At 41.4% G+C, this 14,723-nt stretch overlaps 1 protein-coding gene across 2 annotated transcripts in view; it reads left to right on the top strand.

The window, feature by feature from the left end:
- The window catches only part of gas2a (growth arrest-specific 2a), an 85,161-nt gene that overhangs the window by 31,569 nt on the left and 38,869 nt on the right, over window positions 1-14,723 (top strand). For both annotated transcript variants that reach the window (XM_078415493.1, XM_078415492.1), the window contains exons 4-5: window positions 3,857-3,998; window positions 9,418-9,481. In XM_078415493.1, the coding sequence (XP_078271619.1) occupies window positions 3,857-3,998; window positions 9,418-9,481 (206 nt within the window). The remainder of the gene's footprint in view (window positions 1-3,856; window positions 3,999-9,417; window positions 9,482-14,723) is intronic.

Raw genomic sequence — 14,723 nt, 5'->3', positions numbered from 1 at the left:
TATGCACTGACTCCGCAATCCTTAAGAGCTCTATCTAGCTCTCTCTTGAATGCATTCAGAGAATTGGCCTCCACTGCCTTCTGAGGCAGAGAATTCCACAGATTCACAACTCTGGTTATGGAAACAAACAAACAAACATCCCTGAGGAGAGGGTCATTGAAAATGAGAAGAATTCAATGTTCAAACCATTGGGTTCTCGACTACCCTGGCGAAATATGAGGCGTTGTTTCTTCAATTTGCATTGGGGCTCGTCCTGGCAGTGGAGAATGCTGAGGATGGACAGGTCAGCGTGGGATTGGAAAGTGGAATTGAAATTGGCAAGCAACTGGGAGCTTGAGTTGGCAACTGCCGACAGAGACCAGATGCTCAGTAAAATTGGTTGCCCAGTCTGTGCTTGGTCTTTCTGGCACGGACAAGGCCATATCCTCGGCCGAAAGCTACAGATGGGGTCGGGGGAGGTGGACTGTACTGGAGCTGGTTTAAAAACATTTCGAGTATCGGAGCATGTGCTCCCTTCTGTTTTAATATATTCCCATAGAAGTTGCTACTGCTGTGATCAGGCAACTGAACCATCCCACCAACATCTTGAGAGCAGTCCTGAGCTACTATCTACCTCATTGGAGACCCTCGGACTACCTTTAATTGGACGTAACTGGACTTTATCTCGCACTAAACGTCATTCCCTTTATCATGTATCTGTACACTGTGGACGGCTCGATTGTAATCATGTATTGTCTTTCCGCTGACTGGTTAGCAAGCAACAAGAACCTTTCACTGTACCTTGGCACATGTGACAATAAACTTATCTAAACTATACTGTAAATAATATCCTAATTTAAAATCCTCCCCATTTTGGTACTATAGTGGTTATTTGGTTTGTATATTCTTCTTTATTAAATGAACATATATTGTATAAATGTTAACATTCGTCACTGTGCCTGACCTTAATATACGTCCCAGATTCTTGAAAAACTTGTGTTGATAGCAATATTAAGCTATAATTACGACCTTTGATTCTTGTTTACACACACACATCATAAGGTTATGTTCAGTGACTTGCACCGTAGGCAGATGATAGCATTCAAATCAACAACTCTTTTATTTGAGTATTTATAAAATTAGAATCATAAGGCAAGATGGACTGCTTAGCTAAATTAGTTAAGGATTAAAGAATTGATATTTTTGTTAACTGTGATAAGGGCCTTTGGTTTTCTACTTGCCTGAGGAGATGTTTAAGAACGCAGATGTTGTGTGAATGCATTCTTCGTGAAATCAAGTCAAGTCAAGTCAAGTCAAGTCAAATTTATTTGTCACATACACATACTCGATGTGCAGTGAAATGAAAGTGGCAATAAATCTCTGCAATAAATTCTATGTTTGCCTACTTAGAAATTTTCAAAGCATAGAGAAGCCAGACTAAACCTACATGGCCATTGAGTTGCCAAAGACCAGGAGATGTTAACAATTGTTCAAAAGATTAGAGATCCACAAGGATATTTGGATGAGAAAGGATGAGGATGATGTGTGTGAGGGAGGTAATGGTAATTAATGGCTGATCTAACAGGACCTGCTGAAGTGATGGAGGGTAGTGGGTGGAGGTGGGAAATGGAGGGGAGGGTGTGGGTGAACAGTCACCTAGGGTCACCTTCAATGGCTGTGAAATTTTTGATCCTGAGAACCCATGAAATCAGACTGAATGGATATTGAGGTTTGCTTAAGGTTTGAGGAAAAAACAAACTCATCGTGAGGAAGAATAGTTCGCAGACTTAAATAACATTTGGAAAGATAGGAAAGTGAAGAATGGACTGAAGATAAGATCACCTCTGTCAAAGGTGTCCAGAGACCAAGGGATGTGAACTACTTAGCAACTGTTGCCTGCTGTTAAGTATAGAAATTTGTACTTAAATGGATTGTGTAAAATATCAAATGTCTTTGATTTTTAAAAAAACATTCCCTAAATTATTTACGACACCTTAAATGATTCCGACAATCTTTGCCTTTTAATAATCGACTTGACTTCCAGATAGTTGAAAACAATTCAAAAACCTTTGCGGGTGATGAGGTTGATGCAGGATTTGGGGACGGGGCTTCAAGATAAGAAGCACAGAGGCCACTCTGCCTTTTCACGGTACATCTCTCTGGTGTGAAGGGCCAGCTTGTTTGGTCTACCACATCCAGAAAATGGAGGATTTTAAATTAGGATAAGTTTTACAGTATAGTTTAGTTTATTGTCACGTGTGCCGAGGTACAGGAAAAGCTCTTGATGCATGCTAACAAATCAGCGGAAAGACAATACGTGATTACAATTTAGCCGTTCACAGTGTACAGTACTGGCAGGTAGAGATACGGATGGTGTATCCAGGCACCTGGCTGAATCCGAAATGGTTTGATTCAAAGTCCCGCTGAGTTACTCCAACATTTTGTGTCTACCTTCCAGCATCTGCAGTTCTTTCCTGCACATGGTTTGGTTCAGGATGTGTAATTCTCTCATCACCGCCACACAAGCTTGATAGCCTTTTCCTATCAAGCCTTTTGATTGTGATCTCCTGTCACAATCTTTTCCTCAGCCAATTTTTTTTCTTTGCATTAATAGAATTTTTGTTTTAAAGTTCTCGTAATATAAGGGCAAAAGCAGCACTGCAATAAGTCTGTTATCATTTTTCTCACTTCCTCTGCAGGCATTATCTCTGAAAGCCCTCAATATAAATTTTACTTCCAATAAAATCGCCTCTCTTTTTAAATTGAAGAGAGAATACTAGCCAGGAAATAAAAAGACTTTAGAAACATATTTATTGAGTGCAGCTGAAAGAATTGTACTGATGCAAACGAGGAAAATGAAGTGGACTACATAACTCGAGTTCAGCCCATAATGTCACAGGCTTGAGGTAAAACCAACAAAACATCAAGGTAAAAGCTTAGGCTTCAGGAAAACCAAGGCCTTAAGTCAATAAGAAACCAAGAGCTCGAGTGAATCAGCGGGTCAGGCGGCATCTCCAGAGAATGTGGATATTCATTACCACCGAAGGCTGTGGATGCCAAGTCAATTAATATTTTTAAGGCAGAGATAGATGGATTCTTGATTAATATGGATGTCAGGGGTTATGGGGAGAAGGCAGGAGAATGGGGTGAAGAGGGAGAGATAGGCCAGCCATGATTGAATGGCGGAGTAGACTTGTTGGACCAAATGGCATAATTCTGCTCCTCGCATATGAATATAGGCGATATTTCAGGTTGGGACCCTTCTTCAGATCTCCTTTTAAGTAATCCTCAATGGATTTTTTAGTTTGTGTACAGGGTCTTGCAGTCATTGGCAAGGTCAACATTTATCACATATCCTTGCTTGTTCTTGAGAAGGTGGTGGTTAGCTGTTGTTCCCCTGTGTTCTAGATATCTCCGATCAAAACTAAATTAAGTCTTCCGACAGTAGAATCATACTATTGTATATATACTAATAAATTTACATTGAAACTTGCTTTTATTTGCCTTTATTTTTGTTAAACCCTTATTTGGATGCTGTAAGATTGTTTCCTGAATAATTAAATGACATGATTTTAGTTTTTAACCCCCATGAAACAAGTTATGAGCATTGTTGGACTCTGCAGTAAACCGCAAAGCATTCAGAATCCAAACAATGTGGATAAATCCCTTAGATAGACACAAAATGCTGGAGTAACTCAGCGGGACGGGCAGCATCTCTGGAGAGAAGGAATGGGTGACATTTCGGGTCGAGACTCTCCCATTATTATTTCGGATATAAGAATTTACATTGTGGAAATTTGAAATGATAAGTGTGACAACAATAGTTAAAAAGCTTATGATATCTTTTACTGAATTGAAATCATGTTTGTATTCGCAGAGACTGCTTCTGAAGAAGATTCCTTGTCGAGCAAATGCCCCTCCAGGTTCATTCTTTGCCCGTGACAACACTGCTAACTTCCTCTCTTGGTGTAGGGAAGTGGGGGTGGATGATACTTGCCTTTTTGAATCCGAAGGTTTGGGTATGTAGTCAAACTCGTCTATATATATATATATATATATTTATTTTTTTGCTTGGGGATTATCTGTCACATGGGGTACATTTGAAGAAAGCTTTCGACCAACGATATCCACAATATGAAGCATTTTTATCCTTGGGCTGCATTGGTACCCTGACTTGATTTTGAAAAGCCCTATTTAGTTTGATGAATGCACTATCTGTACTGTCTGGGGGATAAGTGAGCCTTTGTACGCAGTTGAGTGACCTCCTTTCTGAAAAAGACAAAAGGTCACTTGAGGAAGACTGACTGCAGTGCTTATCTTTCATGTAACTGATATGCAATTTCTGTGTGTTAATGGCACTGTTTTGCACTATTATTTCCAACTGACAGCTTGACATATTATCGCTGTTTTTTTCCCTGACATTCTTTAATGCAAATAAAGCTGTTGCTGGTGATCTCCAGAGAAATGTTATCAAAGATTACAATCTGTGCTTTTGACACTATTGGCTCAAATATTGCTTTTTTAGGACGTGCCAGCAGTGGGAAGAACCTTCTTCATTGTATGACAAAGAAGAACTGAAGCAGGAATTTTTATAAAGGTTGCACCTCAGTCAGTGTTAGAGTGCTGTCTGTGATATCATTATATCGTATCCTCAGTGTTGTAATTGTCTTTCAGTTGAACTTAGTAACAATTCCATTCATGAACCATTATCTTTTGTTAGTTGCTGCATATAATACAACATTCAAATCTGTTTTTCATCAGTGCATGTGAAACAAATGTGTGTTAAAGTTCTTCAATTCCACAAATAATTGTCTGCATGATTTGTTTTTTAAAGGTACTCTTTGATTAGGAAAATAAACGAATTAATGATCCCCTTTAACTTGCACTGAAAACGGCGCGGTGGCGCAGCGGTAGAGTTGCTGCCTCACAGCGCCAGTGGCCCGTGTTCGATTCTGACTACGGCTGCTGTCTGTACGGAGTTTGCATGTTCTCCCTGTGACTGCGGGTGCTTTGGTTTCCTCCCACACCCTAAAGACGTGCAGGCTTGTAGGTTGATTGGGTTCTGTAAATTGTAAATTGTCTCCAGTCTGTCGGATAGTGCTAATGTACGGGGTGATGAATGGTCGGCGTGGACCCGGTAGGCTAAAGGACCTGTTTCCAAGCTGCATCTCTAAAGTCTCAAGTAAAGAGTTAATAAGGTATTTGGTTAAGTCAAGAGTTGATCAAAGTTTCAAAGTTTCGCAGTTGGTTCCAAATTTGGATGCAGTTCAACTTTAATGTATTTTTTTTATTATAACTAATTCTTTGAGCATTAAATATATCTTTTTCATTTTTAAAGTGTATGTGGTTGTCCTGCAAAACATAAGGGAATTTTGAATCAAAGTCATGAGTTGTTCTATCCTAGCCAGAGGACATTGAAATATTCCATCAGCACATTTCTTTAGATTATTCAGGGTGGTTCTGCAGAAAGGTTCTAAACATTATATAATCAAATTAACATATAAAAAATAATACTGCATTTATTTATTCGTGTGAATTCTCAACATCACAGCATATTTCTATTCATGATCTCTTGGTAGAGCCAGTAACACTTTTCTCAATGAGTTTAGCCACATGCTGTCTGCAATGAGGTCAGCTGCTTTTAAAAGGCAGGGAACAACTTAATCCATTCTGAAACACCACAGGGTAGAAATTGGACTGTTGGACAGACATAAAATATTATTGCCAGGACCAATTTGTGAGATTAATATCCTGTGCTTTGAAAATGCCTGAAAAACATCTCTTCAGGGTTGGCTATTTTGTCAGAGTCCTGGCTAAAACGGGTCTTAGGCTCTCGACCTCTTAAGTGGCCTAATGCCTATTTTAGAGCCCCTCTGTAAATCAGGTCGGCCTAAATGGAGCAGAGATTGAGATTATTCTGCTTGGATTTGAACATGGTCTAGCCAGCAGCAGCAAGGCAATTCTCTTACGGAAAACGCAAAGATGAGGAACCTTTACTGCAAGGTTGCTTCAGCCCAGGCACACATAACATCGCCTACATCATTAAATGCATTTTAATGCCATCAGAATGACTAACTATAAAATTTGAAAATGAGGAAACCGTAGAGGTTTACAGAAGCAGGTCACTTAGCAAGCAATGTCCAGCGGGGTGGAAAAAACAGTCAGATTAATTCTGCTTGGGTGAACTTGGTCCATCGCCTTGTTTGAGCAGGCACTTTGGGAATGATAGAGGTTGTTGCTTCCATCACCCTTTCAGGCTGTTAATTCCAGATCCCATCACACTGGTGGTTGTTTTCTTTCTTCTCTCTCATCTTCCTTGAAATGCCCTTACCAATTATATACATTAAATCTCGACTCCCAGTTACTTAACTTCACTTTTTCCGCCCTATCTGGGCCCCTTCGTAATTTCATCCACCTAAAACTGTTCATCAGTGGTAGGGAAGTTGTTGAAGATTCTAAGGAACAGGATGTATTCGCATTTGGAAAAGCACCGACTTATTAGGGATTATCGGCATGGCTTTTTGAGAGGGAGGTCCTGATACCCAAGTTTAATTGAGTGTCCTTATTTGAAGAAATTACAAAGATGATTGAGGGTCTTCCAGTAACTGTGGTCCACATGGACTTCGGTAAAGGATTTGACAAGGCATGTGGTCCAGATTAAGTCAGATGGGATTGATGATGTGTTAGGAAATTGGCTTCGTCAGCCCTGGCAACAACCTTGTAGATCGCCTTTGCATTATTTTTTCTACTAACATATCTATCTTTTAATATGGTGACCCAAATAATAAACACAATATCACCACATCCATGTGATATTCTTATGCACAGAGCGTGCTGGCATGATCTTCCCCTTCAGCATGATGTATTATCCAGTAAAGGCAAGTTTTGATTTATTATTGTTGCGTGTACCGAGGTACAGTGAAAAGCTTTGTTTTGCATGCTCTCCAAACAGATCAGATAGAGCTTACATAAAACAAGCAAGCCAAACTCAAGTACGATAGATAGACCAAAGGGGAAGCTATGGAGTGCAGAATATAGTTCTCCACATTGTAGCACATCATTTCCATAGACAAAGTCCAATGTCCACAATTGGGTACTGCAGTATCATCAAAACTGCAGGAATATTAAATGAAAATATAATTAGAGCATTTAGAAATGGTGCTGTACCTACAGGTAGAAAAGAGATTTAAGAGTCGAACAATTGTAGGGGATGGTAGGGTTGGGGTTAGGTTAGGGTTCGGTTACTCTTCTCCAGGAAGAGGACACAGACTCACCACACTCTGGCATATCTCTCATGCTACTTAACCTATCTGCTTACTCTGTAATCCTCACATGATTTATGGCAAGTCTCTGTGAATTCTGAGCTGTTTACTGTCAGCTAGTCTGCTCCTTCCACCTCTGTGTGCTATCAATGCAATAATGTTCTCAAATGCCATCTTTATTTCGAGTGGTAATGGGCTAGTGATTCTCAGTAATCGGTGGAGATTCAGCATTCTTTCAATGAGTTTTGGAACATCCAAGAGCCCTTTTCTTTTGTTGACTTGATAATCTAGTCCCATAACAGAGCTTGGAATAGAGTCTGTTTTTCTACCTTGGTGCCTAGCCTGCCCAGCCTAGCTGATAGTGTGACTGGGAGAGGGACTGACGTTGATTTGCTTACACACCTTCCTGTGCATTTGCATGGTATTGTAGTGACAGTGTTGGTGATATTTCTCCAGTGCCGTGAGATGCCTGCCCTCCCTGATATTCAGAAGTCACCATGTTAATTGATTTGTGCGGGAAAGATGCACAAAACTGCACAAAATGCAGGAGTAACTCAACGGGTCAGGCAGCATCTCTTGAGAAAAGGAATTGGTGACGTTTCTTCAGACGGAAAGATAGAGAAGGCTAGAACAAAACAGGTCGGCCTCCGATGACCTCCGGAAGGGTGGAGTCCATAATGTTCCATTGTTAGTTGATTTCCTTTCCTCGTCTCCCCTATAATCCACCTACCGGTTACCCTAGTTATTTAATGCCACTGATCGGAGAAGTAGGTCCTTGCGTTTTGCCCAGTCTGGGCATCTTCTTAATATTTAATTTCTCCAATTATCACATCCAATATTTCACATTCTACTTTCTTGACTTCCGGGAAGCTTATTCATAACTATAGTTTGGCTAGAAAATAAGAAAGGACCAAAAAATATTGGCATTTCTGGGATGTTATGTCATTTAAGGAAATCCTTTGCCATAGAAATATGAGTATTTGTTCTGACTGTAACTCGGTTTTATGGTAGTGAAGGAGCATTTTTATATTGTGTAGGAAAGACCTGCAGATGCTGGTTTAAATCGAAGTTAGACACAAAATGCTGGAGTAACTCAGCGGGACAGGCAGCATCTCTGGAGAGAAGGAATGGGTGACGTTTTGGGTCGAGACCCTTCTTCAGCTGCCTGTCCCACTGAGTTACTGCAGCATTTTTATATTGTTGTTTTGTATTATTAACGGTTCCATTCAGTTGAGTCATATGAGACAATAGATTAAATTCATATTGTTTTTTTAATGGATTTAATTAAAATGTAAATTACAATTGTGTAACCCACACACAATGACACAGAATAATGCAGCATGGAAACAGACCCTTTGGCCCAACACGTCCATTCTGTTCAAGATGCTCGTCTAAGCCAGTCCCATTTGCTTGCATTTTGCATATATCCCTCTCAATCGGTCCTATCTATGTACCAATCCAAATGTCTTGTAAGTGTTGATATTTCTAGTTAAGTTTAGTTTAGAGTTACAGCGCGGAAACAGGCCCTTCGGCCCACCAAGTCCGCACCGACCAGCGATCTCCGCACATTAACACTATCCTACACACGCTCGGGACAATTTACATTTTGTACCAAGTCAATTATCCTACAAACCTGTACGTCTTTGAAGTGTGTGAGGAAACTGAAGATCTCGGAGAAAACCCACGTAGGTCACGGGGAGAACGTACAAACTCCGTACAGACAGCACCCATAGTTGGGATCCTACCCGAGTCTGGCGTTGCAAGCGCTGTAAGGCAACAACTCTACTGCTGCGCCACCGTGCCGCCCAGTGTTGTTATTGTACCTGCCAAAGGGCTTATTTCCATGCTATATCTCTAAACCAAATTAAATAAACTCAATGCCTTCCTAAAGTCCATATGGACAACATCCACCATCATCAATCCTCTTGGTTACCTCTTCAAAAAAAAACACTAGCAGATTTGTTAATTGGATAAATAAATTTTACATCTGTAAGCCCCTGGTTACAAATTTAAAAAGCATGGTGTAAAATAATCATGTTATTTTAAAAGAATTAAATGTCAGCAATTATAACATTTAATTATTATATCTTAACTGAAGCATGTATGTTTTAATAAAGTTCTTTTGATCAATGCTTGTTATTAAATCACAATTGTTTTTCGTGTCCTATGTTGACAGTCCTTCACAAACAACCCAGAGAGGTGTGCCTGTGCTTGCTGGAGCTGGGGAGGATAGCTTCCAGGTAAAATTAAACTTTCCTGCTTTCTCTGTAGATGTAAATATGAAACGCATTTGCATTATTAATTAGGTAGGAAAGTACTGCAGATGCTGGTTTAAATCGAAGATAGACACAAAATGCTGGAGTAAATCAGCGGGACAGGCAACAGTAACACACCTGGAACAACGGAGGCAGCATCTCTGGAGGGAAGGAATGGGTGACGTTTCGGGTCGAGACCTTTCTTCAGACTTATGTCAAGGGAGTGGGTGGTACAGAGATAAAATGTAGTCGGGGACAGTAAGACTGGTCGGAGAACTGAAGGGGGAGGGGATGGCGAGAGAGGGGAAGCAAGTGCTACTTGAAGTTGGAGAAGTCAATGTTCATGCCGCTGGGGTGTAAACTGGCCAAGCGAAATATGAGGTGCTGTGCCACCAATTTGCGCTGGGCCTCACTCTGACAATGGAGGAGGCCCAGGACAGAAAGGTCAGTGTGGGAATGGGAGGGGGAGTTAGTGTGGAGCAACCGGGAGATCAGGTAGGTTTTGGTGGACTGAGCGGAGATGTTCAGCGAAACGATCGCCGTGCCTGTGCTTGCTCTTGCCGATATACAGGAGTCCACACCTGGAACAACGGATACAGTAGGTGAGGTTGGAGGAGGTGCAAATGAACCTCTGCCTCACCTGAAAAGGCTGTCGGGGTTCTTGGACAGAGTCGAGGGGGTGGGGGGGGGGGGGGGGTGGTAAAGGGAGGTATAGGTTGCAGGGGAAGGTACCTGGGGAGGTGGTGGTTTGGGTAGGAAGGGACGAGTTGTGGAGGGAACGGTCTCTGCGGAAAAGATTGATTACTTGAGCTCGTCTCATCCGCCGCAGACCAGTAAATACTAAAAAGAAATGCGATGTTCAAGTTCATATTCTGCAACATCTTGTGTGCAGGTTAAACAGCTGTTCATTATGCAATGATGTGGCATAGTTACTGTGAGAGTCACAAGAATATTTCTAACCACAATAGGGAAAGAAATTGGAAAGGATTATTTTTCTCGCTGCAGGTTGGGAAAACATTTCAATCGGAAACTACCCTATAGTTTGGAATAAATTCAAAAATGCATGCTCACTTTTTAAATCTTCCATGCACATTACCCACCGGACACTTGCAATGCACATGTAGCCAAATCCATTGTGTAGGAAGGAACTGCAGATGCTGGTTTAAATTGAAGATAGACACAAAATGCTGGGGTAACTCAGTGGGACAGGCAGCATCTCTGGAGAGAAGGAATGGGTGACGATTTGGGCCGAGACCCTTCTTCAGACTGATGGCTCTGGAAAGAAGGAATGGTTGATGTTTCGGGTCGAGACTCTTCTTCAGACTGATGGCCATCAGCATTTTGTGGCTATCTTCATAGCCAAATCCATAATGTACTTACAGAAATAAATTGTGAAGAGTGAGTTCAATGACACCATGAGTGTATTTTATTCAGTAGAAACGGAGAACTGCAGATGCTGTTTAATACATAAAATGCTGGAGCGGGTCAGGCAGTATCTTTGGAGAATATGGACAGGCAATGTTTCGGGTCGAGACTGAATAAGGAGTCCCAACCCAAAACGTCACCTATCCATGTTCTCCAGAGATATTGCCTGACCCCTTGAGTTAATCCAGCACTTTGTGCCTTTTTATTCACTAGTCAGCAGAAATCTATGAAAATAGAGACATTTTGATCTCCATGTCTAGTTAATCTACACCATAGTATAGTACCTGATTAGTTCTTGAGTTAGTTGCTGCTTGAGATATTTTTAAATGATTTATTACATTTTTATCACATTAGGTCATTGTGGTCACAGTGAAGAGGAGCCCCAATTTAAATTCCATTTTTATCTTGCCTCTGAATCTAGGTGTTATCTTTATGAATTTGCCTCTATGTACACTTTAGGCTTTTAGACTTTAGAGATACGGGCCCTTCAGCCCACCGAGTCCGTGCCGACCAGTGATCCCCATACTCTAATACTATCCCACGCACGGGACAATTTTACAATATAACTGAAGCCATTAACCTGCAGCCTGCATGTCTTTAGGCTGTGGGTGCAAACCGGAGCACCCGGAGAAACCCCATGCGGCCACAGGGAGAAGGTACAAACTCCGTTCAGACAGCACCTATAATCAGGGTCGAACCCGGGTCTCTGACGATATAAGGTAGCAGCTCTACTGCTGCGCCACTGTGCAACACTCACATATTTATATATGTAGAATATTTTCATCATGGTTTGAAACTAATATGGCAAGTGTATACATGGCTAGCGTTGAGATATTTTTGTCGGAAAGTAGTTCTTGGCGATATCGTCAAGGTCATGTTTATTGTTCTTTAAACTGCTGCATTACTAGAGTCCCAACCATAGAATCAATTAAAATGTTAATTTGGGGTAGGATGACTTTATACTGAAGCACAAAGGGCAGAAACGACATCCGTAACTACACTGCAACCAAAGATAAATATCCCCAACGTAAAAACATCAACCGGTTGTTTAACATTGTGTGTATATCAGATAGCTGTGAGATGGCTCACCATCTGAAAAACTCCGTCACATGTGGCTAATTGCTTTTCAAGTTCTGAAAGTAAAGTTCAAACAAAATGCAGGTTCCTTATGTGGTCAAGATAGACACAAAATGCTGGAGTAACTCTGCGGGTCAGACAGCATCTCTGTAGAAAATGGATAGATGACTTTTGGAGTTGTAACCCTTCTTCAGACTGATTGCGATCTAAAATCAGTCTGAAGAAGGGTCCCATCCTGAAACACCACCTATCCGTTTTCTTCAGGAATGTTGCCCGACCCAGTGAGTTACTCCAGCACTTTATGTCTTACCTTTGGTATAAACCAGCATCCGCAGTTCCTTTTTATTGCATATTCCATCTGTGCTCAAAGTTTTGAAGCCTATTATATCCTTCCTGAAATAAATGTATGTTCCGTAATCATAGAAAATAGTATTCTTTATTAAAATGGTGAGAAATGATAAATAGCTTGGTTTTTTTACTAAAATTTACATTGATTAGAAGATATTTTATAATAAACTTGAAGAACCTCAAGTGAAACTTGGCATTGCGACACATTGAAAATAATTGCAGCATTATCATCTGTTTGCAATTTCCGTAGAAAGGGATGAGTGCACATTAATGTCCAGGATATCGTGATTAGTGGAGTGCTGCCCAGGCTCGATGCTAATAAATGAAAGAGGTCCCTCTTTCCTAGTGCAACTTGCCCAACAGAAACATCCTAAGAGACGGAGGCCAGATCCATAACGTTAAAGCATTAGTATTCCAAGAAGAAGTAAAAGGGGTTCTAAAAAGATTAGAAGAATGAGGGGGGACCTCATTGAAGCATACAGAATAGTGAAAGGCTTGGATCGAGTGGATGTGGAGAGGATGTTTCGACTAGTGGGAGATTCTCAGACTAAAGGTCATAGCCTCATAATTAAAGGATGTTCTTTTAGGAAGGAGATGAGGAGAAATTTCTTTCGTCAGAGGGTGGTGAATCTGTGGGATTCCTTGCCACAGAAGGCTGTGGAGGACAGGTCGGTGGATATTTTTAAGGCAGAGATAGATAGATTCTTGATTAGTACAGGTGTCAGAGGTTATGGGGAGAAGGTAGAAGTATGGGGTTAGGAGGGAGAGATAGACCAGCCATGATTGAATGGGGGAGCAGACTTGATGGGCTGAATGGCTGAATACAATACAATACAATACAATACAATATATCTTTATTGTCATTGTACAGGGGTACAATGAGATTGGGAATGCGCCTCCCATACGATGCAAGAAATTAATTAGCTAGTCAGTATTAATTTAAACAACCCAATGAAACAAATTGTAACAGTTTTAAAACAGAATAAAGTGCAAGTAGATCTGTGCCGGTTCACTGTGTGATGTGACCATCTGGCTCAGCAGGACCGGTTCATAGCAGCTATGGCCCTGGGAATGAAGCTGTTCCTGAGTCTGGAGGTGCGGGCGTAGAAGGCCTTGTATCGTCGGCCCGATGGTAGAAGTTCGAACAGACTGTTGCAGGGGTGTGAAGAGTCTTTGTGGATGCTGATGGCTTTTCTGAGGCATCGTGTGTTGTAGATGCCCTCCAAGGCTGGTAGCTGTGTTCCGATGGTCCTCTGAGCTCTATGGACTACCCGCTGAAGAGCTTTCCTCTCTGCCTCCGTGCAGCTGAGATACCACACAGGGATGACATGTGTTAGGATGCTCTCTATGGTGCAGCGGTAAAATGTCGTCAGCAGCTGTTGGGGTAGACCAGACCTTTTCAGTGTTCTTAGGTAGAACAGTCGTTGCTGTGCCTTCTTAACCAGCGCAGCAGTGTTATTGGACCATGTTAGGTCCTCCGAAATTCTGCTCCTATTCCTTTTGACCTTATGAAAAGATTCTGGGTGATGCTTGCTTTGGGCAGGACTTGTCGAGGGAAGGTCCTTTTGTTTTGCATAGGCTGCAACATCCCATGTTAGGTAACAGAAGACCATGGAGCAGAATGGATTGCTGAACGGATTACACTATTTCTGTAGCCATTGGCATTCTATAAAATTATATAATAAAAAAGTCGAGGATGAAAAAGTTGTCAATCAAGGATCTAACAGTTAGGCTTTCCTGAAATTAGGAGCGGCACATTGGTACAGCGGTAGAGTTGCTTCCTACGGCAACCAGAGACCCAGGTTCAATCCTGACCATGGATGCTGTGTACACAGAGTTTGAACGTTCTCCCTGTGGCAGCTTGAGTTTTCTCTGGGTGCTCTGGTTTCCTCCCACACTCTCAAAACATATAGGTTTGTAGCTTAATTGGCCTAGGGAAAAAATGGTAAATTGCTTCCAGTCGGTAGGATAGTGCTCGTATACAGTGTGATCGCTGGTCGGCGTGGACTTGGTTTCTGCGGTGCATCTCTATAGTTTAAAGAAATCAGACCTAATTCTAAAGATAATTTCAAAATATATAAAAGTCACTTTTATTTCATCAAAAACTAGTTTTCTTACTTTTAAAATAAAACAAGAAGTGCTGGAGTAACAACAGCTCAGACAGCATCTCTGGAGAACATGGATAGGTGACAGTGTGCATTGGGAAGGGTTCCAACCCAAAACGATGCCTATCCATGTCCTCCAGCAGACAAGCAGAGATCGGAACCATTCATTTTGGGGCCCTAATGGGCTGAATTTGTCACCTCTTGATACATTAAGCTCCTGATTGTGCAATAGCTAAGGTGATTTCTCTTTCTCCCCCCTCCTGTCTATCCCC

The sequence above is a fragment of the Rhinoraja longicauda genome, chromosome 18, assembly GCF_053455715.1.
Source record: "Rhinoraja longicauda isolate Sanriku21f chromosome 18, sRhiLon1.1, whole genome shotgun sequence".
In the NCBI taxonomy this organism is placed as follows: Eukaryota; Metazoa; Chordata; class Chondrichthyes; order Rajiformes; family Arhynchobatidae; genus Rhinoraja; species Rhinoraja longicauda.
Note: the sequence above shows the minus strand (reverse complement) of the source record. Positions and strands in the feature narration are given on the sequence as shown.